This window comes from Taurulus bubalis (assembly GCF_910589615.1).
Source record: "Taurulus bubalis genome assembly, chromosome: 10".
Lineage (NCBI taxonomy): Eukaryota > Metazoa > Chordata > Actinopteri > Perciformes > Cottidae > Taurulus > Taurulus bubalis.
In genome coordinates, this window is record NC_136598.1 from 28,896,373 (window position 1) to 28,920,145 (window position 23,773).

General features: G+C 45.4%; 1 protein-coding gene across 1 annotated transcript; it reads right to left on the reverse strand.

Moving 5' to 3' along the window:
* Window positions 1-296: 296 nt before the first annotated feature.
* Window positions 297-21,645, reverse strand: nyap2a (neuronal tyrosine-phosphorylated phosphoinositide-3-kinase adaptor 2a; the record flags this gene model as incomplete). The annotated part of the gene is made up of 6 exons (XM_079225010.1): window positions 297-512; window positions 12,063-12,175; window positions 12,695-12,826; window positions 17,003-18,076; window positions 20,735-21,045; window positions 21,443-21,645. 6 exons carry the CDS (start codon window positions 21,643-21,645, stop codon window positions 297-299), a joined length of 2,049 nt encoding a protein of 682 aa, XP_079081136.1.
* Between the last annotated feature and the right edge of the window lie 2,128 nt (window positions 21,646-23,773).

The window sequence follows — 23,773 nt, forward strand, 5'->3', positions numbered from 1 at the left end:
CGTCATTATCAATGACTACGTTTACATGCACACTAATATCCCACTTAATCTGAATTTGATCCGGCTCATGTTCTGTTTTGATAATCCAAGTTAGGCATCGGGAGCATCATATTCAGTACATTCACAACATTAACATCTTCTGAAGAGTGATGAAGAGGGAAGAGGGAACACCACGGGAGCAAAACAAGGTTATCTGGAGGACGGGTGTCATGGATCATTTCTCACCAGCCGAGGAGGAACGTTGTCTCTTTTGGAATAAGGGCAGTAAACAGAATATTTGTCATTGTTTCTGTGTTTCAGATGGCTGTGTCCCAGAACACTGTGGCGGTCTGTCCGGCGGCGGCGGCGGTGTACGGCGGCGGCTGCTTCCTCTTCCAGCTGGGCAGGATGGGCATGCTGTCCTGTTTACACAGATTCTTCTCCGGACGCTGACGAGCTTTAATCTCTCGACACAAAACTCTTTTCTTCTCGATCATCTCCATCATGGTGGCGTCTCCGCAGAGCCACGGCATCTGGAATCAATCAATCAATCAATCAATCCTTGGTCCTGGTTTTACTTGAACCCTGGTCCTGGTTATATATTGACGTTGGTTCTGTTTTAACTGGACCCTGGTCCTTGTTATATCTGGACCTTGGTCCTTGTTTTATCTGGACCCTGGTTCTGGTTTTATCTGGACCCTGGTCCTGGTTTTATGTGGACCTTGGGCCTGGGTTTATCAGGATCCTGGTTCTCGTTTTATCTGGAACCTGGTCCTGCCTAACACCTGCTGCTATCGTCATTGTTATGAACATTTGCATTGCTGTTAGTATTGTCAATAAAATTACTGCTTTATAATCATTATTATCAATTATTATTATTATTGTTATTCTACTATATCCAATGTTGATTTTGATCTATTGTCCTTCTGGTCACATGACATATAGTGTCCTTCTAGTCACATGACATATATTGTACTTCTGGTCACATGACATATATTGTACTTCTGGTCACATGACATCTATTGTCCTTGTGGTCACATGACATCTATTGTACTTCTGGTCACATGACATCCATTGTCCTTCTGGTCACATGACATATATTGTCCTTCTGGTCACATGACATCTATTGTCCTTCTGGTCACATGACATCTATTGTCCTTCTGGTCACATGACATATATTGTACTTATGGTCACATGACATCTATTTTCCTTCTGGTCACATGACATATATTGTACTTCTGGTCACATGACATCTATTGTCCTTCTGGTCACATGACATATATTGTCCTTCTAGTCACATGACATCTATTGTACTTCTGGTCACATGACATCTATTGTACTTCTGGTCACATGACATCTATTGTCCTTCTAGTCACATGACATCTATTGTCCTTTTGGTCACATGACATATATTGTACTTCTGGTCACATGACATCTATTGTCCTTCTGGTCACATGACATCTATTGTCCTTCTGGTCACATGACATCTAATGTACTTCTGGTCACATGACATCTATTGTCCTTCTAGTCACATGACATCTATTGTACTTCTGGTCACATGACATCTATTGTACTTCTGGTCACATGACATCTATTGTCCTTCTGGTCACATGACATATATTGTCCTTCTAGTCACATGACATCTATTGTACTTCTGGTCATATGACATCTATTGTACTTCTGGTCACATGACATCTATTGTCCTTCTAGTCACATGACATCTATTGTCCTTTTGGTCACATGACATATATTGTACTTCTGGTCACATGACATCTATTGTCCTTCTGGTCACATGACATCTATTGTCCTTCTGGTCACATGACATCTAATGTACTTCTGGTCACATGACATCTATTGTCCTTCTAGTCACATGACATCTATTGTACTTCTGGTCACATGACATCTATTGTACTTCTGGTCACATGACATCTATTGTCCTTCTAGTCACATGACATCTATTGTCCTTCTAGTCACATGTCATATATTGTCCTTCTGGTAACATGACATCTATTGTACTTCTAGTCACATGACATCTATTGTCCTTCTGGTCACATGCCATCTATTGTCCTTCTGGTCACATGCCATCTATTGCACTTCTGGTCACATGCCATCTATTACCCTTTTGGTCACATGACATATATTGTACTTCTGGTCACATGACATCTATTGTCCTTCTGGTCACATGACATCTATTGTCCTTCTGGTCACATGACATCTATTGTACTTCTGGTCACATGACATCTATTGTACTTCTGGTCACATGACATCTATTGTCCTTCTGGTCACATGCCATCTATTGCACTTCTGGTCACATGCCATCTATTACCCTTTTGGTCACATGACATATATTGTACTTCTGGTCACATGTCATATATTGTCCTTCTGGTAACATGACATCTATTGTACTTCTAGTCACATGACATCTATTGTCCTTCTGGTCACATGCCATCTATTGTCCTTCTGGTCACATGCCATCTATTGCACTTCTGGTCACATGCCATCTATTACCCTTTTGGTCACATGACATATATTGTACTTCTGGTCACATGACATCTATTGTCCTTCTAGTCACATGTCATATATTGTCCTTCTGGTAACATGACATCTATTGTACTTCTGGTCACATGACATCTATTGTCCTTCTGGTCACATGCCATCTATTGCACTTCTGGTCACATGCCATCTATTGTCCTTTTGGTCACATGACATATATTGTACTTCTGGTCACATGACATCTATTGTCCTTCTGGTCACATGACATCTATTGTACTTCTGGTCACATGACATCTATTGTACTTCTGGTCACATGACATCTATTGTCCTTCTGGTCACATGCCATCTATTGCACTTCTGGTCACATGCCATCTATTACCCTTTTGGTCACATGACATCTATTGTACTTCTGGTCACATGTCATATATTGTCCTTCTGGTAACATGACATCTATTGTACTTCTAGTCACATGACATCTATTGTCCTTCTGGTCACATGCCATCTATTGTCCTTCTGGTCACATGCCATCTATTGCACTTCTGGTCACATGCCATCTATTACCCTTTTGGTCACATGACATATATTGTACTTCTGGTCACATGACATCTATTGTCCTTCTAGTCACATGACATCTATTGTCCTTCTGGTCACATGACATCTATTGTACTTCTGGTCACATGACATCTATTGTACTTCTGGTCACATGACATCTATTGTCCTTCTAGTCACATGACATCTATTGTCCTTCTAGTCACATGTCATATATTGTCCTTCTAGTCACATGACATCTATTGTCCTTCTAGTCACATGACATCTATTGTACTTCTGGTCACATGACATCTATTGTCCTTCTGGTCACATGACATCTATTGTCCTCCTGGTCACATGACATCTATTGTACTTCTGATCACATGACATCTATTGTTCTCGGCCGGACGAAACGGCGACCCTTCGGCTTCCCCCGACGTGCTGGAGCGAGGGCCCAGTCACAGCTGAAATTTATTTATATATATATATATATATATATTTGGACTTTGTTACCAGCCTCCCACTGTCCAACAAACATACCACCATGCTGACAGTGGTAGATCTGTCTAGCAAGATGGCCCACCTTGTGCCCTTGCCCAAGCTCCCCTCGGCCAAGGAGACTGCTGTGCTGGTACTGCTGCATGTCTGCCGGCCTCATGATCTCCCCACGGACGTGGTCTCTGACCGGGGACCTCAGTCTACATCAGTGTTTTGGAGAGAGTTATGCACACTCATTGTGGCCACAGCCAGCCTGACATCTGTATTCCACCCACAGTCTAACGGCCAGACTGAGCACAAGACTGAGCACAAGAACCAGGAGATGGAGACATACTCTCCTGCACTCTCTTATGGACTGATCTCCTGGTACTGACCCTACCTGTCCCTGTTCAACCTGCTAGCCTGACTCCCGGTAAACCCACCAGCCCTTTGATCCTTTAACTCTGCCTGCTGTTTCCGGAAGTTTTAAATAAAAGTCAAAGATACCTGGAATCTTGTGGGTTGCATTTGGGTCCATACACAACCGGTTACAATAATAGAATAAAGACATTTGCAATCACTTTCAATTAAACCAGATTGCTCCATCAGACAAAAACAAATAAAATGTGCAATCACTTTGTTAGAACAATGCAAATAAAGTTCTATCCGTGCAAAAAATAACTAATATTTGGCAATAAATTAAGCTTTTTGTGGCTGCAATTAACCCGTTTTGCACTAAATATCTTTTCAAGATAATAACAATAACGTGTAACCTGTGCAAAACAAAACAGAATAATGCAGATATATGTGAGCCATCACATTTTATCAGTATTAGGGGCTGCAGGGTGCCTTCTTTCCTCTACAAATATTTTTTTAATAGGGTTGCAGGCTTGATACGGCCACTCTCTAGTCATGCTCAATGTTGAGCTTAGATCTATATTCAGTTTTGAGAGACGCAACAGCAGAATAGCCAAACTCACAGAGATCGGCTTTTGGCAAAACGGCAAGAATCAGCGAGTGGCACATGCGCAAGCATAACCGGTTAACAGCGTAACAAACATTTCCACGAAAGTACAGGCATTTCGCCATGTATTTATTTATAACTTAGTTGCTCGCTTCAGGGTCATGGAGGTGAACAAGTCCTGGAGGGACGGCAGATTGCAGCTAATCACCTCTCAGCACAGCGGATGATGCACTGCAGCCACTGCCAAGGACAATGGCAGACTGCAGCGTACCAGGGTTATGGAGGAGCAGAGGCTGGACTCAGTGATGAAGGATCAGAGGCTGGACTCAATGATGAAGGAGCAGAGGATGGACTCAATGATGGTTGTGTAGAAGTGCACCATCATTGCCTTTGGCAGGTTGAATTTCTTCACCTGCCTCTGTAACGGTTAGAAGGACTAGGACCCAGAAGCACGACTCACGAGACAGAGGTAGCAAACTCAGAATCCTTTACTTCACACAACAACACTGGAGAGCTTGGTTCCAAAACACAAGACAATCTGGCAGGGGACACGTGCAAGTGAGGGGACCTAAGTAGTGAAGACTAATGAGGGAATGTGCTACAGGTGAGCCGGGGATGGGCCAGGTGCATGGAATGAGGGCTGACGAGGAGGGAGTGACTGATGAAGGGGGCGTGAAGCAGGATCCGTGACAGAATCCCCCCTCTAAGGGACGGCTCCTGACGTCCCAAAACCATCGGCATGCTGGCGAAGGGGATCTGAGGGAGGACTAATACTCCTCCGACATCTCCGCCCTCTCCTCATCGGCGGGTGAATTGTCCTGGTCGGAGGACAGCTCCTCCTCGATGTCTGACGCTGCCGAAGGAAGAGAGGGAGCAGAGTCCGGCTGGGTAGCCCCCGTGGGCACAGGACCCTTGGAGGGCTGGTCAGGGTGGCTGCAGTGAAACTCTCTCATGAGAGGGGCATCCAGAATGTGTCGGGCCGGGACCCAGCATCTCTCCTCTGGGCCGTAGCCCTCCCAGTCCACCAGGTATTGTAACCCTCCCCCATGACGGCGGGAACGAAGTAGGCGACGAACCGTGTAGGTAAGACCTCCCTCGATGAACCGCGGTGGAGGCTGTACTGCAGGGACCAGTGGACACTCCCGAACCGGCTTCACTCTGGAGATGTGGAATGACGGATGGACCCACATGGCCCGGGGCAGCTTGAGCCTCACCGCTGCAGGATTGATGACCTTCAGGACCTCAAATGGTCCGGTGAACCTGGGTGCCAACTTCTTTGCCTCCACTCGCAAAGGTAGGTCCCTGGTCGACAGCCACACCTTCTGGCCAACCTGGTAGATGGGGGCCTTGGAGCGGTGCCGGTTGGCCGCTGCGGAGTAACGGTTGGCTGAGCTGAGGAGCGCAACTCTGGCCTTGGCCCAGGTACGGTGGCAGCGGCGGACGAAAGCCTGGACCGAGGGGCAGGAAACCTCCTTCTCCAGGGCCGAGAACAATGGAGGTTGAAACCCGTAGGCACACTGGAATGGAGACATTCCAGTGGCGGAGCTGGTCAGGGTGTTGTGAGCATACTCCACCCACAGGAGCTACTGGGACCAGGATGCTGGAGTTTCGGAGACCAAGCACCGTAGAGCTGTCTCCATCTCCTGGTTCTTGCGCTCAGTCTGGCCATTAGACTGTGGGTGGAATCCAGATGACAGGCTGGCTGGGGCCCCGATGAGTGTGCAGAACTCTCTCCAGAAGACTGACGTGAACTGAGGACCCCGGTGGGAGACTACATCCGTAGGAAGACCGTGAAGCCGGAAGACATGCAGCAGAACCAGCTCAGCAGTCTCCTTTGCCGAGGGGAGCTTGGGCAGGGGGACAAAGTGTGCCATCTTGCTGAACCGATCTACCACCGTTAGGATGGTGGTATGCTTGTTGGACAGCGGGAGACCGGTCACAAAGTCCAGGGAGATGTGAGACCAGGGCCGATGAGGCACAGACAGAGGTTGCAGGAAACCAGCGGGAGCCTGGTGGGAGGGTTTGTGCCGGTTGCAGACAGGACAGGCGTTGACGAATTCCCGGGTGTCCTTCTCCAGAGTAGCCCACCAGAACCTCTGTTGCAAGGCATCCTTAGTACGCTGGCTCCAAGGATGGCAAGTGAGCTTGGAGCTATGGGTCCACTGGAGGACCTCAGACCTCAGGGTCTGGGGAACGAACAGGCGGTCAGGGGAACAGGAGCTCGGCCGGGGACTTGCAGGATGGGGGCCGACGTAAACCGGGCCTTCAGGTTCTGGAAGGCCTCCTCAGCCGAAGGTGACCACCGAAACTGCACTCTAGGGGAGGTAAGTGCCGTGATTGGGGCAGCCACAGTGCTATAGCTGCGGATAAACCGCCGATAGAAATTGGCGAATCCCAGGAATCGTTGCAGCTGCTTACGTGAGTCAGGGATGGACCAGGACATCACCGCTGACACCTTGGCAGGGTCCATCTGCACGATCCCCTGTCCTACGATGTAGCCCAGAAAGGAGACAGAAGAGACGTGACGCACTTCTCTGCCTTCACAAACAGGGAATTCCTCAGGAGGCGTTGGAGGACCAATTGAACATGGTGGATGTGCTCCTCTCGGGACCTCGAGAAAATGAGAATGTCATCTAATTAGACAAATACCTGCTTGTTCAGCATGTCTCTCAGCACATCGTTCACCAGGGCCTGGAAGACGACTGGGGCATTAGTCAGACCGAAGGGCATCACCAGGTACTCATAATGTCCAGTGGGGGTGTTGAAAGCTGTCTTCCACTCATCCCCCTCTCGGATCCGGACCAAATGATAGGCGTTACGTAGGTCTAACTTGGTGAAGATGGCAGCCCCTCGCAGCAACTCAAAGGCCAAAGAGATGAGTGGGAGTGGGTAGCGGTTCTTGATGGTAATGTCATTGAGGCCCCTGTATTCAATGCACGGCCTAAGTGACTTGTCCTTCTTCCCTACGAAGAAGAACCCCTCACCTGCAGGTGAAGAAGAGGGACGGATGATCCCAGCAGCTAGGGAGGAACTGATGTACGCCTCCATGGCCTCTCTCTCAGGTGCCGATAAGGAGTAGAGGCGGCCCCTGGGAGGGGGGGTTGGGTGCCTGGTTGCAGGTTAATGACGCAGTCGTAGGGATGATGTGGGGGCAGGGATGCGGCCTTGACCTTACTGAATACCTCCCGAAAGTCATGGTACTCCATAGGCACTCCTGACAGGTCCGACGCAGAGCTGGGGCAAGCTGAATGCTGAGGTGCAGCAGCTTGTTTCAGGCAGATCAGATGACATGATGCACTCCACTCCATGATGGCCCCTGTGGCCCAGTCGATGTGGGGGTTATGGCGGCAGAGCCAGGGGTTTCCCAGGATTAGTGGATGCTGGGGTGACTGCAGGATAAGAAACCGAATGGTTTCCAGGTGGTTACCAGACAGGAGCATATGAACTGGTGCGGTCTGGTGAGTCACTGTCCCCAGTAGGTGGCCGTCCAGAGCGTTAGCAGGAACAGGGCATGGCAGCGGTACCCGCTCGATACCCAGCTGACGGACTAGGTCCTCGTCAATGAAGCTGTCATCAGCACCAGAGTCAATGAAAGTAGATAGGGTCTGTGATCCGTTCGCGAGTAGCAGCTGCGCGTGGAAAAGGGGTCTTTGGTTGGGAGAGAGTCTTGTGGTTCGGCTCACCAGTACCTCCCCTGTTACGGACGAGCCATGTCTTTTACTGGGCACCGGGACACGAAGTGACCAGCCTGGCCACAGTACAGGCAAAGACCTCCCCGGCGACGGCGCTCCCGCTCCTCGCGCGTGAGACTGGTGCGCCCTACCTCCATGGGTTCAACCTCCACTGGTTGAGAGGCCGAGGTGATGCTGGTGGCTGCCGGAGGAGCTCGGCGTCGGGTGAAAGCGCGGCGATCTGTCTCCCCCTTGCGTCGCTCCTGTCGCCTTGCCTGGATGCGTCTGTCCACTCGGGCAGTCAATTCTATTAAGCCATCCAAACTGGCAGGCAAATCAAAAGAGATCAGGTCATCCTTAACATACTCCGCTAGCCCAGTCAAGAACACCTCGCACTGTGCTGCCTCGTTCCAGTCGCAAAGGCGTGCTCTTGTTTGAAACTCCAAGGCATAATCCACCACAGTCCGGTGTCCCTGACGCAGCTCCGCTAGTACCCCGCTTGGATCTGGGCCCTTGGAAACCGCCCTGAAAACTTTACGAAGCTCCGCAGAAAACAACAGGAACGAAGAGCAGGCCGGCGTGCGTCTCTCCCATTCAGCGGTACCCCACAGTCGTGCTCTGTCAGTCAGGTGGTTGATGGTGAAGGCTACCTTAGCCTCCTCCGAGGGTTACACACAACAACACTGGAGAGCTTAGAGGAGTCACACAGGATGAGAGGGGCGGGTGGGGCTGCATTCTTTCTGAAGTCCACAACCATCTCCACTGTCTTCAGAGCGTTGAGCTCCAGGTTATTCTGGCTGCACCAGGTCTCCAGGTGGTCAGTCTCCCACCTGTAGGCGGACTCGTCCCCACCAGACATGAGTCCAATGAGGGTGGTGTCATCCACAAACTTCAGGAGCTTGACGGACTGGTGACTGGAGGTGCAGCAGTTGGTGTACAGGGAGAAGAGCAGAGGGGAAAGAATGCAGCCTTGGGGGAAACCGGTGCTGCAGTGTTACTGAAGCATAATCTGCATAGACAGCTGTTGGAGTCACACTAATATGCTACATATGTTCTATATTAATCTACGTTGATTGATCAAGGCTCCCAGTCCTTCTGTGAGAGGATTGATTTCAGGCAGACCACTTCTCTGTGACGCCTTTGTCTCCTTTACATATCGCTTCCACTGGGGATTCCCAGTCAGATCTGGTGTGGTGGTGCAGCTGGAAAAACATTTGTGTGTACTGACATAATTTACTGATTTGATGAGTCAGCTAGAAAGAATGTTCGGCTGCAGCACATGAAAAATGCACTCGCTGGACATTATTATGTATGACACTGTCAATCAGATTTATTAGCTTACTTTTTAATTAAAGATGCCAAAAGAAAAAAGACAACCTCTAGTATGATTTATTATGTAGATAAAACTTCAAATGACTATTTCAGATCAATCAAGTGAAGAAGATCCATAAGTATTTTTGATCTGGCTTCATTATTTAGATTTTTTAAATTAATTTGCATTATGGCGATAATATTTCCATGTGAATTGATGCACATTAGCAGACAAGATTTAACTCTTTGTAGCGAATAGGTAAGAGGGATTTTCAAATACTTGACACAGAAATCTCGAAATGACTATAAAATAATTACCGTAAAATAAAGTGCAAAAACTACATTTAAACAAGTGTTAAAATACCCCCCTCCATTGTAATATGTATGTCATTACAGGGGGATGGCCCTCATGGCTGTACTTGATAATTTTTAAAATTGCAGGAAAAATTTATAAAAATAAAAATCCTCTGATTGTGAGACAGGTATGCTAACCATTGAGCCACAGTTGCAATTGATTGTGGTACTGACATTACTAAATATATTGCCCAACTGCAAGGGCATCTGCAGAGAGCCCAGACAGGTAAACAGTGGCCTGATGTCTGAATGTTTGGTCTTTATGTTTCTAGTTTATTGAAGAAAGACCTTAACATAGGGTTTATCATCCAAAAACCTTCACCAATGATTTAAAAATGGAGAAATATTGTCATTATGTATGAGTTATTATGCTGTGATTTCACTGGTCCGGCCCACTTGAGATCAAAATGGGCAGCATGTGGCCCCTTCACTAAAATGAGTTTGACATCCCTGTACTATATAGTAGTATGACATGTACTTTTGACTATGACAGTACTATTTAGTATTATGACATCTACTTGTGGCTATGACAGTACTATTTAGTATTATGACATGTACTTGTGACTATGACAGTACTATTTAGTATTATGACATCTACTTGTGGCTATGACAGTACTATTTAGTATTATGACATGTACTTGTGACTATTTCATTAGACTTAAACATTACAATGTGAATAAACGTGACTAAATAACGCGACTAAATAGCGTGACTAAAACTGGAAGCTAGTTTGTTGAGTTGCCTCTCGTTTAGGAAGGAGAGAGAGAGTAAAGTCTCGGGCCGGACTCCGGAGCTTCCGTGTGATTGTTTTATTACATTCATAAGTATAGACACAACTCATAGCCCTGGACTAATCTTTCCTTAATGATCTCGTCCATGGACATAACTTCTGCCTTAGTTGTGTCAGGTACATTCTTATTGGGAATAGTTGATGTTTATAAAGTAAGACAACAACTCCCATGATCCAACACTACTTGTGACGACATATTTTGTTATGGTTTTGATTGACACCACTAACGACAGAAAGTATATGCTGTGCTTCTGAATTTGGTGAATTTAAATATTTTATTCATCATAAACACTCAACCGGAACACATAAAGTTTCAGATTTCATGTCAATGTACAACATCATGATGACCCGAGAGAGAGGGACAAACAGTAAAGTTGGTTAGATAATCCTAGTTTAGGGGTTAGGTTAGAGGGTTAGGGTTAGATGTGTTAGGTGAGAACAGAGGTTTTATTAGTGTCAATAAATGTAAATCAAGTGTTAATGAGAACTATTAAAGTGCTTCAGTGTAATTATAATCAGTGGAAGTTCATTGTTAGTATTAAGTAAGTGTTGTTAGTTTAATGAAGGTTTGTTAGTATTACAGTATTACAGGGTTTGGGGTCAGCCCGTTCTCAATCCCATGGCGTTGAATCAAACATTCTGTATGCAACACACTTTCAAGTAACTATAATTTGAACATATCCGTGTGTCATGATGTAAACCAAATAATCCCAACTGGGTTAGGTTAGGCTAACCCTGACCCTAACAGGGTGGACGTAGAGTTGAGTGGATCAAACAAACACAAGACACCGGCGTTCTTGTCCCATGTTGTTGTTGAGGTATTTTTAAGTTGCATTAAGGATGTTTGTGTTGTGTTTTCTGATCTTATGTTCCATAGTTTTTATTTAATTTAGTTTACAGAGGTATTTGAAGCCTGGCCATGAGCTTTTTGAACATGGTGACTGCGACTGTAGTGGAGCGCCATAGTTTGACGTGCTGGACCACCGAGGGTGTCAGAAAGGGACGGCATGATGGAATGAGAAGGTACTGAGTATTACCTCACTTTAAATATCCACAAATTCATTAAAATGTCAGTTTTTAGGATTCATGTTGAGACATAGTAGAAAAAAAAATGAATTTCCAACACCAAACATTTTACACACAAATGAAATTATGAAATGTTCCTTAAACAAAGTAAAGAAAACACTTATTTACTAGTTTACATGTTTACATTTTAGATATCAGTCAGGTGATGCATCAAAGCTTCTGTCACTTTGTAAAATGGTTTTACGGTCTGTTGCTCAGTGATGTTGAATCCTGTGTGAAATATAAAGTCTACAATTATTTTCTTTAAAAAAAGAAGAAATAAAACTGATGTTTGTCATCTGATTTACAAAATGGATCAAAGTGAACAGACAAGTAACACAGAAACATAGCCAGGTAGATTGGTACTAGACAGACCATTAGACAGGTAGACAGACAGGTAAACAGACAGGTAGATTTACAGGTGTCGTACCTGGCTAAGGGCCGGGTGATGCGGCTCATACAGGTGACGTTGTGGCGTGGCACCTGGTGAAGGAACTCCTGAAGTGGATGCTGAACGACCAAGTTTACACACCAGCTTTGATTCTGCAGATTAGATTATTTTTACAATCAGATTAGAGTATTTTACATCAATCAACAAACACAGATGAAAGATTCACCTGAAGGTCATCAGAGTTTGAACAACAACCAGTGAAAAAAAAATCTGCTTCTGATTTTAAAGGGAAAATCACTTCTTGAAGATGTCTGAAAAACTGACCTGTTATTATCTTCACATTTAAGCCTGACTTCCTATTATTATCTTCACATTTAAGCCTGACTTCCTGTTATTATCTTCACATTTAAGCCTGACTTCCTGTTATTATCTTCACATTTAAACCTGACTTCCTGTTATTATCTGCACATTAAAGCCTGACTTCTTGTTATTATCTGCACATTTAAGCCTGACTTCCTGTTATTATCTGCACATTCAAACCTGACTTCCTGTTATTATCTTCACATTCAAACCTGACTTCCTGTTATTCTATTCCTATTTAAACCTGACCCCCTTTAATGATCTTCACATTAAACCTGACCCCCTTTAATGATCTTCACATTAAACCTGACCTCCTCCTCCTCCTCCTCCTCCAGACAGCATCATGGTGGGGCTGACAGATGATCTCCCCATCCTACTTGAAACTGGACTGGACAGTCCGTCCTGGTCTTTACTCCCATGTCTTGGCAGAGACTTGGAGTCCCCTACAGAGACACAAGGAGATGAAGAGAGAGAGACAGACTGGAGATTAGAGAAGTGAAATACCTGGCGTGAAAGAAAGTATTGTTATGCAGTTTCTGTCCTCAGCGAGCAGCGGGTGCTGCCGCGAGCCCCTCTCGATATCTCACAGGCGGTCAGTCTCACAGGAGCCTCACTGCAGTCTGAGAGAGAGGAGACTCGCTCTGCGTCCAGATTGAACATTAATCGCGCAAACCCACCGCTGATCTGACCTGCGGTCTGATACAGTATGGCAGAGCACTTTAAGTCAGTATCACTTCTAGATTTTTACTCTTCTCTCAAAAAGGAGAACTTTCCTCAAATGAGACCTGCTCAGAAGATGTTGGTTCTCTTTAGATCTACCAAATGTGAAAAGTGATGAAGTTCAACAGATCCAGATTCAGACCCTCTCTCACTGATACCTGTCAGGGCCCTATTCTTCGTAGCTGGTTTACTGAGTTAGCTGGATAATTTTCAGGATAAGATGACGTAGGTCAGGCTTTTCGGTTCTTCGAAGCAAGTTTAGAAAAATTACCATAGCAACACATCGAAATCCCTTAACCTGCTCCAGAGCAGGTTTAGTGAAATTCACTGGATAAGCTGGCCACTCCCACCGGACAAAAAAGGCAGCACATCATCATGACTTCTTGTACGCGGAGCTATAGATTCTGCTGACAAGGAATCATTTATTTACGAGAGCTTCTCGAGCCATACATTGATCACCACAGGGGCAGCCGATTGCCCATCTCACAGTATGCAGACTATCAGAAACTTATGGATGTGTTGAAAGCACTCATAATTATATGACGGTGTTATTAGTACACCATACATATCATTATTGTAGAAAATAATTAAGGTACTGATCCGCCCATACACATATTCAAACTCCTAGTTATATGGTTATCTACACATACATGTGTATACACATATATGATACATACGCGCATACAGTACATATATCCTCAAAAGTATATATTAATTTGTATACTACTGAATATGACTACTACTATTTTCCCAACACTTACGCATTTAACTTGATATTTTGCGATGCTTATGTGACTCTAGCCCGACCAGCGGAGGCACAGTTAAGCTGCGTTCACAAACAGAAAGTGTGACTTTGCCATGATTATGGACTTAAATTTATCATATTTAGTCATGATCATCTTCTGCTCCTCCACGGAGAGAAGAGACGCTCTTTCTCAGAGTTATTTGCCATTGTAGCATTTGAAGATCATGGAATCTGTGTTCGACTCCTCCCCCTTTGGAAGAGGAGAGGGCAGAGCATTTATCCAGATGACTGACGTCTGGTTAGAATGAACGAGACTGTTTGAGGGCGGGTCAACCTTTGAAGAACCGAGAAAGCCTGATGTCAATCATCTCGCTAATTGAAGGTGGATAATAGGACATTTGATCGACTTTGTTGAACCACGTACGAAGAATACCCCCCAGCTGTCCTTCACATATCCACCTCAGACATTCAACCAGACTTCATGCACTTGTTCAAGTCAACACAGACTGGACTTTTCTCACTGAGTAACAAAAACTGAACTGAACTGGAAAACATCAAAAGCACGCATTGCTTTTATATGAAGTTAATCAATTGCTGGTCTTTAACATACATATTTAAGGTACGGTTTAAAGGTATCTTAAAAAAACAAACATATTTTCATAGCCTCATTGTAACATGTATTTTTACCTGTAGCAGCTCAAAACCATATCATTTACAGCTTTTTTAATAAAGTAAAAACATTAATATTGAGTTTATTTAATTAAGTTCAGCCTATTGACTCGGCCCTCCACAACGGTCCCAATTTCTCATGTGGCCCCTTGGGAAAATTAATTGCCCACCCCTGAACTAGGGGTTCAGTGCTTGCTCAAGGACACTTCGACATGCAAACTATGGGGAAACCAGGGATCGAACCGGCTACCTTGGGGTTACAGAATGACCATGAGCTACAGCCGCCCTAAACTGGGAATTCTTTTGTTCAGCCAATGACCCCTCGTCAGTTTTGAGAGGCCTGGAAGTACTCACGAGCTACAGGAGACCATCCAACCCACTGAGGACAATCACCAACTGGTTGACGTCCTGAATGTGTTCTACTGCACGTTCGATAAGCTCACTTCCATCCTGCCCAACTGCCCCATCGTCAAACTACAACTCCACTCTCTGCCTCCTTCTCACCTCTCCCATCCAACCCCCCACCGGCACTGAGGATATGCGAAGAGGATGTGAGTCGGCTCTTTCACAGACAGAAGATCAGGAAGGCTCCGGGCCCAGACGGTGTCCCTCCTGCCTGAAAGTCTGTGCTGACCAGCTGGCCCCCATCTTCACACAGATCTTCAACCGATCACTGGTGCTGTGTGAAGTCCCTTCCTGCTTCAAGCGCTCCATGATCATCCCGGTCCCCAAGAAATCCTCCATCACAGGATTTAATGACTAAAGACCCGTCACCCTGACGTCTGTGGTCCTAAAATCTTTTGAGAGACTGGTGTTGACCCAATTGAAGGATGTCACAGGGCCCCTGCTGGACCCATCTGAAGGACCTCACAGGGGCCCTGCTGGACCACTTGCAGTTTGCCTACCATGCAAACAGGTCGGTGGATGATGCTATCAACATGGGACTGCACCATATGCTGCAACACCTGGACTCCCCAGGGACATATGCAAAGGTCCTGTTTTTGGACTTCAGCTCAATCAACACCATCATCCCGGAGGTACTTCAACCTAAACTCTCCCAGCTCATCGTGCCAGCCCCCACCTGTCAGTGGATGACAAACTTCCCGAACGACAGGACGCAGCAGGTGAGGCTGGGAAAAATCACATCCAGCACCCGGACTATAAGAACTGGCACCCCCAGGGATGTGTGCTCTCCCCTCTGCTCTTCTCCCTCTACACCAATGACTGCACCTCAAAGGACCCGTCTGTTAAACTCCTGAAGTTCACAGACGACACAACGGTCATCGGCCTCATCAGGAACGGTGACGAGTCTGGGTACAGACGGGAGGTTGACCGGCTGGTCCTCTGGTGTGGTGAGAACCACTTGGAGCTGAACAAGCTCAAAACTGTGGAGATGACAGTGGACTTCAGGAGGAGCCCTGGACACCTTCAGGTTTCTGGGATCCACAATCTCCCAGGACCTGTAGTGGGCCTCAAACAGCAAAAAGGCCGAGCATCAGGAGCTGCTGATGCTGTTTTACTTCTCCATCATCCAGTCTGTTCTCTGTTGTTCTTCCATCACTGTGTGGTTCGAATCGGCCACCAAACAGGACTGAGACAGACTACTAGTCAGCTTTATTGGCCATGTATGTGTAGACACACACAGACAATAAAGCTGATTCTGATTCTCTCACATCAAAAGTCATGACGGGTACATTCTCTTACATCTAAAGTCATGACGGGTACATTCTCTTACATCTAAAGTCGTGACGGGTACATTCTCTTACATCTAAAGTCATGACGGGTACATTCTCCTACATCTAAAGTCGTGACGGTACATTCTCTCACATCTAAAGTCATGACGGGTACATTCTCTTACATCTAAAGTCATGACGGGTACATTCTCCTACATCTAAAGTCATGATGGGTACATTCTCTTACATCTAAAGTCATGATGGGTACATTCTCTCAAACAGCTGACTGAAGATGGTCATCCTTGCAACACTGTTTTGATGGAGACAAAATGAAATGATGATGATCTTCCTGCAAAGAGCTGCAGAGCATCATGTCTCAGTTACCGGGACATTCAGCTGTTATCTCTGTTGGTTCTCACAAAGATTCTCTGAGACGATGGAGAAGAGATATAAAAGATAACAGAGACTAAAACAACAACATGTTTAGAAACAGAAAATAAATTGTCATTCATCTTTGAAATCCTTTTATCCCAACAAATCTCTTTCTTTCGGTTACCACACAAAGTCCATGACCATAGCTGAGGGTCTGAACGAAAGTGGGCTCGTAAATTGAGAGCAATGATGTCATGATGTAGCATAGATGTTGTACAAATAACACTGACTGTCATTTCTTACCTTCAACCTCTTGGCTATTCTTGCATCTTGATCCTTGCTTCATCACCTGTTTACTAGATGTAAAACTGCTATAAAACTGATTAAAAACTCTGCAGTAGGCATGGTGTAGTACTGTTGAAGAGCTGATGAGTATTTACCTTCACTCCCTCTGCTCTTCCTGCCTCCGGCCACCTTCTTCATCACCTGTCTACCCGAGGTAAACAGGTTGTTGAGTTCATCCAATGGGCTTGTGGGTGTCTGTGACCTCATCGACACGTTCTGCATAGAGCCATGGGTGGAGGAGGAGTTACTGAGTTTATTCCCGCCCTCCCTGGCCCTGTGTGATGATGAGGAAGAGGAAGAGCGGGGCATACTTCCTCCTGCCATCAGAGCGTCATATGGTGGAGGTCTCTTCAGGCTCAGGGGAGTCAGAGAGCGACCCATGCTGACAGGAGAAGGACATGCTGATTGGCTTCGGGGATAACCATGCCCACTGTGGGCGGAGCCAGAGGACTTGTAGAGGTTGGAGTGGAGAGGTGGAGCTGATGAGCGGCCAGAGGAGGTGATGGTGTGTGTGGAGGCCAAGTCCCGGTCCCGGTCCCTGTCGCGGTCTCGGTCCCTGTTTCGGTCTCGGTCTCGGTCCCGCTCCTTGCGATGGTGGGTTGAGCTCTGAGGATGTTCGACACCACCTGACTTGCTGTAGGAGGCATTGTCCATCATGGGCAGTCGTGTGACCTCTAAAGGGGTGAGAGGGGACTCGTCAGAATTGGGAGAGCACTGAGCAGGGAGGGGCGGGAAGACGAGCAGAGGCGGGCGGGGAGTCAGGAGGTTGGGGAAAGGCGGAGGTATGTCGCAGAGAGAGCCACGGGACGTCCAGGCTTCAGGATCCATGATGGCACACTGAGCGTCCTGCAGGAAGTCCTCTAACATTGGATAGTTCATCTCCTCGTACACCGACTCACTCTGCTCGTCCTCCATAGTTTCTGGACCTTTTAGCTTTCGCAGGATGTTTCCCACCATCTCAATGTAGACGGGCTCCTCGTCATCCGTGTCTCTCGATGCCGGACTCTGACTCTGGGATGAAGATTTGTTCCATCGCAAGGAAGATTTCTTGTTGCCATGGTTCTGGATGTAAGATTCATCAAAGGAGGTACTGAGCTGAGTGTTTGGGTTCCTTTTAGGTTTGGGTGGAGGCATCTTCTTGTAGTCTTCACTGTAGAAATGGCATCGAGCTGCAGACAGAAAGACAACAATGTTAAAATCCAAAGATTTTGAGACAAAATAAAGCTTCATCCAATCCAAAAGAAACATTCTTAAAGGGTCAAACATGGGACTTCCCATTTCAACCAGCAGGTGTCAGGTTTAACAATCAGGGCCCCATTCCTCGTACGTGGTTCAACAAAGTCAATCAAATGTCCTATTATCCATCTTAAATTACCGAGATGATTGACGTCAGGCTATGTTGGTTCCTCAAAGGCTGATCCGCCCTCAAACAGTCTCGTTAATTCGCACCAGACGTCAGTCATCTGGATAATTGCACGTGCACGCTCCTCTTCAAAAGGGAGCATAGTCGAGCACTGACACCTTGATGTTCTAACAGTACAATGGCAAATAAACTCAGAGGAACAGTCTTTTTTTTTCTCCGCTGAGAAACAGGAGATGATCATGAACGCATATGAGGAAGTCAAGTTCATAATCATGGCAAAGTCTAATGGTGCATTCATAGCAAAGTTTGCTGTGAATGCCCCCCCCGCCGCCCCCGGTGCGAGACATGTTAATTGTGTCAGTGTCGGGAAAATGTATTGGCTAATTTTAAGTGCCTCATCACCCAAATCAATCAGATTATATTTATTTAAATGTGCCTGGCAGTAGTATACAAATTAATAGATACTTATGAGGATATATGTACTCTATGCACGTATGTATCATGTACTATATATGTGTATTTACATGTATGTGTAGATAAGATAAGATAAAATAAGATAATCCTTTATTAGTCCCGCAGTGGGGAAATTACAGGATTACAGCAGCATTGCTCACAAGTGAATAAAATATAAAAATCAAGTAATATGAATAAACAGTAATAAAAAACAATAAAAACAGCAAAGATGAATATAGGTCATATCGATTACCATATAACTTGGAATATGTGTATGGGCGGATCAGTATGTAAGTATTATTCATAATCAGAAATTCAATCAATTGAATTTGTGAAAAGAAATTGTTTGTGGTTCTCTGTATTTTTATCACGAGTCCACTTTTATCATGTTCTACAATAATGATATGTATGGAGTACTAATAACACTGTCATATAATTATGAGTGCTTTAACACATTCATAAGTTTCTTGAGCGCTAAATAAACTTAAGAACAGCGGCTTTCCCGATGTTCTCCACATCGCCAACATTGTACAAACAAAAAAGCTCAAGGCTGTGAGACACTCTGTGATCCAGTCTGCATACAGTATGTGATCCAGGCTATGCATACAGTATGTGAGATGGTCAATGCTCGGCTGGGTGTGTGGTGTTCAATCTATGGCTCGTGGAGGTCTTGTAAATAAATGATTCCTTGTCGGCAGAATCGACATCGCTCGTACAGGAAGTCATCATGATGTAAGCTCGTACAGGAAGTCATCATGATGTGAGCTCGTACAGGAAGTCATGATGATGTGAGCTCGTACAGGAAGTCATCATGATGTAAGCTCGTACAGGAAGTCATCATGATGATGTGAGCTCGTACAGGAAGTCATGATGATGTGAGCTCGTACAGGAAGTCATCATGATGATGTGAGCTCGTACAGGAAGTCATGATGATGTGAGCTCGTACAGGAAGTCATGATGATGTGAGCTCGTACAGGAAGTCATGATGATGTGAGCTCGTACAGGAAGTCATGATGATGTGAGCTCGTACAGGAAGTCATGATGATGTGAGCTCGTACAGGAAGTCATCATGATGTGAGCTCGTACAGGAAGTCATGATGGTGTGAGCTCGTACAGGAAGTCATGATGATGTGAGCTCGTACAGGAAGTCATCATGATGTGAGCTCGTACAGGAAGTCATGATGATGTGAGCTCGTACAGGAAGTCATCATGATGTGAGCTCGTACAGGAAGTCATGATGATGTGAGCTCGTACAGGAAGTCATCATGATGTGAGCTCGTACAGGAAGTCATGATGATGTGAGCTCGTACAGGAAGTCATCATGATGTGAGCTCGTACAGGAAGTCATGATGATGTGAGCTCGTACAGGAAGTCATCATGATGTGAGCTCGTACAGGAAGTCATGATGATGTGAGCTCGTACAGGAAGTCATCATGATGTGATAACGGATCTTGGCGATCTGGAAGAACTCTCTCCCTATAAAACTAATATAACTAATATCGCTCCTTCATCAATGAGGAAGTGAGCTGCCTTTTATGTCCGGTGGGAGTGGCCAGTTTATCCATTGAATTGAAGTAAACCTGCCCTGGAGCAGGTTTAGGGATTTCGATGTGTTACTATGGTGGTTTTTTAAAACTTGCTGTGAGGAACCGAAAAGTGCTACTAAAGTGCTACTAAAGTGCTACTACGGTGCTACTTTCTTTATTCAAGGTGTAGTCAAAAAACATGTGTTTTTAGTTTGCGACAGAGAAGTAGAGACTTTCTGCTGTCCTGATGTCAATGGGGAACTCATTCCACCATTGAGGAGCCAAGACAGCAAACAGTCGTGACTTTGTTGAGTGTTTTGCTCAGGTGTTGTGTTTAACCAGCAGGTGTTGTGTTTAACCAGCAGGTGTTGTATTTAACCAGGAGGTGTTATGTTTAACCAGCAGGTGTTGTGTTTAACCAGCAGGTGTGAGGTTGCACCAGCAGGTGCTAGGTTGCACCAGCAGGTTATGTCAGGTGTTCTCACCTTCAGCATGCCCCGAAGGGTCTTTGGTCTCTTGAGCGTCGGTCTTTGTGACTCCGGAGCCTCCGTTCACTGCCTCAGAACTGTTGCTCAGTTTGGTGTTGGGGTCTCTCTTGGGTTTGGGCGGGGGTTGTTTACGGTTGGGATTTGAGTCGTCATCTCCGCCCACCGAGTGGAGGGACTGGGATCGGACAGTGAAACCCTGAGTGGGGGGCGGCAGACGGTCTTGCGGCGCCGGCATCGTCATGAAACCCATTCTGAAATGTTTTCCAGAGTATGCCCCGTCTGTTGCCATGGCTACATCTTCACCAATCCTGGATGGACGAGTGGAGAGAAAAAATTGTGGATCATCAAGCAATCACAGAACACCCGATAGAACCGGCACCTCCACTTTGTATACTTGTGTTTGTGACACCACTGCTGAGGTCATCCGACAATATCGTTTCTTTACTTGCACCAAGCACCTCAATTTCTGTTTCTACAATAATCTGTTTTGGAACTGCTCTGATGTTGCCCTGATTTTCCATAGAAACATCCTCTTATAAGGTCTAATTTACTAATTATATATTTTGACTGGCATGTTTTAGCTCTATAGAAACATGTTCTCTTATCTGCGTTTAGAGGAAATGTATTGATCCTGTGCGTTAAACAACATTGTCTCTACATTCGGCAGTGGCCACGCTTGGTTTTATTTGTTTGTGTGTTTTCTACCTTTTGATTGCTTCTTCCTGACGTCTCTTCTTCTGGTGTTTTTCCTGCAGGTAGGTCCAGTTATTCTGGTTGCGAATGCGATCGCTCTCTCTGGCGATGTCAGAGGCGTTTTGGATCACCAGACCGTCGTACGTTCGAAGGCCGCTGTCCTCCACATACTGAAAAAAACTTCTGAAGGAAGACGCCTCCTCCTGAGACGTCATAACTCTCCAAAATATCTGAGAGGAGGATCAGAAAGGAGCATATCTCTAGATAACACTGATTGCAGTCTGTTTCAGCAGGTGGTCCAAACTGACCTGAAAAATTAAATGTAACACGTAACAGTAACAGTAGGTCAACTCATGCTTACAAAGGCAGATAATGTTAGCTGGCTTGACTGCAGAAACAATTATGTTTTCCCTCCGATGGCAATCCCCACATGTGCTCACAATCAATTACATTAATTAAGTGCTGACATTAATACTTTCCTTAAGTTAATTAATATTGAGCTCTCTGTAGCTCTGTTGGTTAATTGCATGTCAATGAAGAAAACATCGGGGATGATAAAGAATAACAAGATAACGTTGGCTGACCGTTATATTCAGTGAAAGCTGACTTTAGAATATAAGATGACATTAAATGTAAATTAAATTAAAAGGACAATGGTATCACACTTACAATGCAACTCTTTGGTGGTGCTAGTGGTGGAGGTGGTTGTTGTAATGGAAATGTTGTATTCTTAATATCTTTTATAAACCTCTATATGCAATTCATCTTCTCTCCTGTATCATCAACCAATAAACCAGTAACACATATACTGTGTTTTCCGTATTTATTATACCTTTTGAAACTATTTGAATAGCCCTTTGTTGTTCATTCTGGTAACATGACATATATTGCTTCTGTCCATCCAGGGAGAGGGATCCTCCTCTGTTGCTCTCCTGAAGGTTCTTCCTTTTTTCCCCGTAAAAGGGTTTTTACTATCTTTATTTGGGGAGTTTTTCCTGATCCGATGTGAGGTCCCGGGACAGGATGTTATGTGTCCAGATTGTAAAGCCCTCCGAGGCAATTTTGTAATTTTTTAATTTGGGCTATACAAAATAAACTGAATTGAACTCTGGTTTAGGAGATAATCCAGGTTTAGTATGGCGATGAAAACCTTCACACGGCTCGTGATTAGAAGGTTTTAAGGTTACTAGTTAGAGTTACCAGTCTGTCTGTCTGTCTGTCTGTCTGTCTGTCTGTCTCTCTCTCTTTCTCTCTCTCTCTCATTCCCCTCCCCCACCTCTCCGTCTCTCAGCATCCTTCTAAAATTGGAACAGGGAGTCAGCTGGTGGTAACCTAGCAACAGCAGCATCTCTCACCAGAGCATGATGTAATGCTTCCTGTCTTCGGGTGAGGTAGAGGAGAGGAGAATTAAAACAGAATAAAGGGAGATAAGGAAAAGAGGAAGAGAGAGGGGGGCAGTAGTCAGAGAAGGGTATAGCAAAGATAGTGAGTGGTTGTTTGAAGGGTTTAGACAGAAACCAGCAGAAGAACCGCTGCAGCTCCTCCAGCAGGTGAGGTGTTAGGGCTAACCCTGTTCTGTTTGGTCCTTCCCATGCTGCCTTCTCCAGCAGCGGTGCCAGTTCCTGTACTAGGGGTTCAGTCAACACAAAGCCAGTTCCTGTATTAAAGGTTCAATCAACACCAAGCCAGTTCCTGTACTAGGGGTTCAGTCAACACCAAGCCAGTTCCTGTACTAGGGGTTCAGTCAACACCAAGCCAGTTCCTGTACTAGGGGTTCAGTCAACACCAAGCCAGTTCCTGTACTAGGGGTTCAGTCAACACCAAGCCAGTTCCTGTACTAGGGGTTCAGTCAACACAAAGCCAGTTCCTGTACTAGGGGTTCAGTCAACACAAAGCCAGTTCCTGTACTAGGGGTTCAGTCAACACCAAGCCAGTTCCTGTACTAGGGGTTCAGTCAATACCAAGCCAGTTCCTGTATTAAAGGTTCAATCAACACCAAGCCAGTTCTTGTGTCCGGGTCTGACCTGACATCTCAAAGGTTTCTGTGTTGGGATACTGGCCGACACCTGCCTAATCTTATTACTATTAATTTTAGTAATAACATTTGTTTTCCACTCGAGGATTCACACAACAGGGACGCATTGCATATATGCAGATGTGTGCACTAGCTCACCGCGACTTCAAACATCTATTCAGGCCTGAGCAAACAGTTTAAGCTGTTAATATGTTCTATTATATTTTATAGGATATATAACAGTTCCTATATGTGGTCATTTTATCCAAATAATGTCTCTTTTGTTTTCTTGATTGTTTTCAGAGATGTGACGTGAGCTGCTTTGTGAC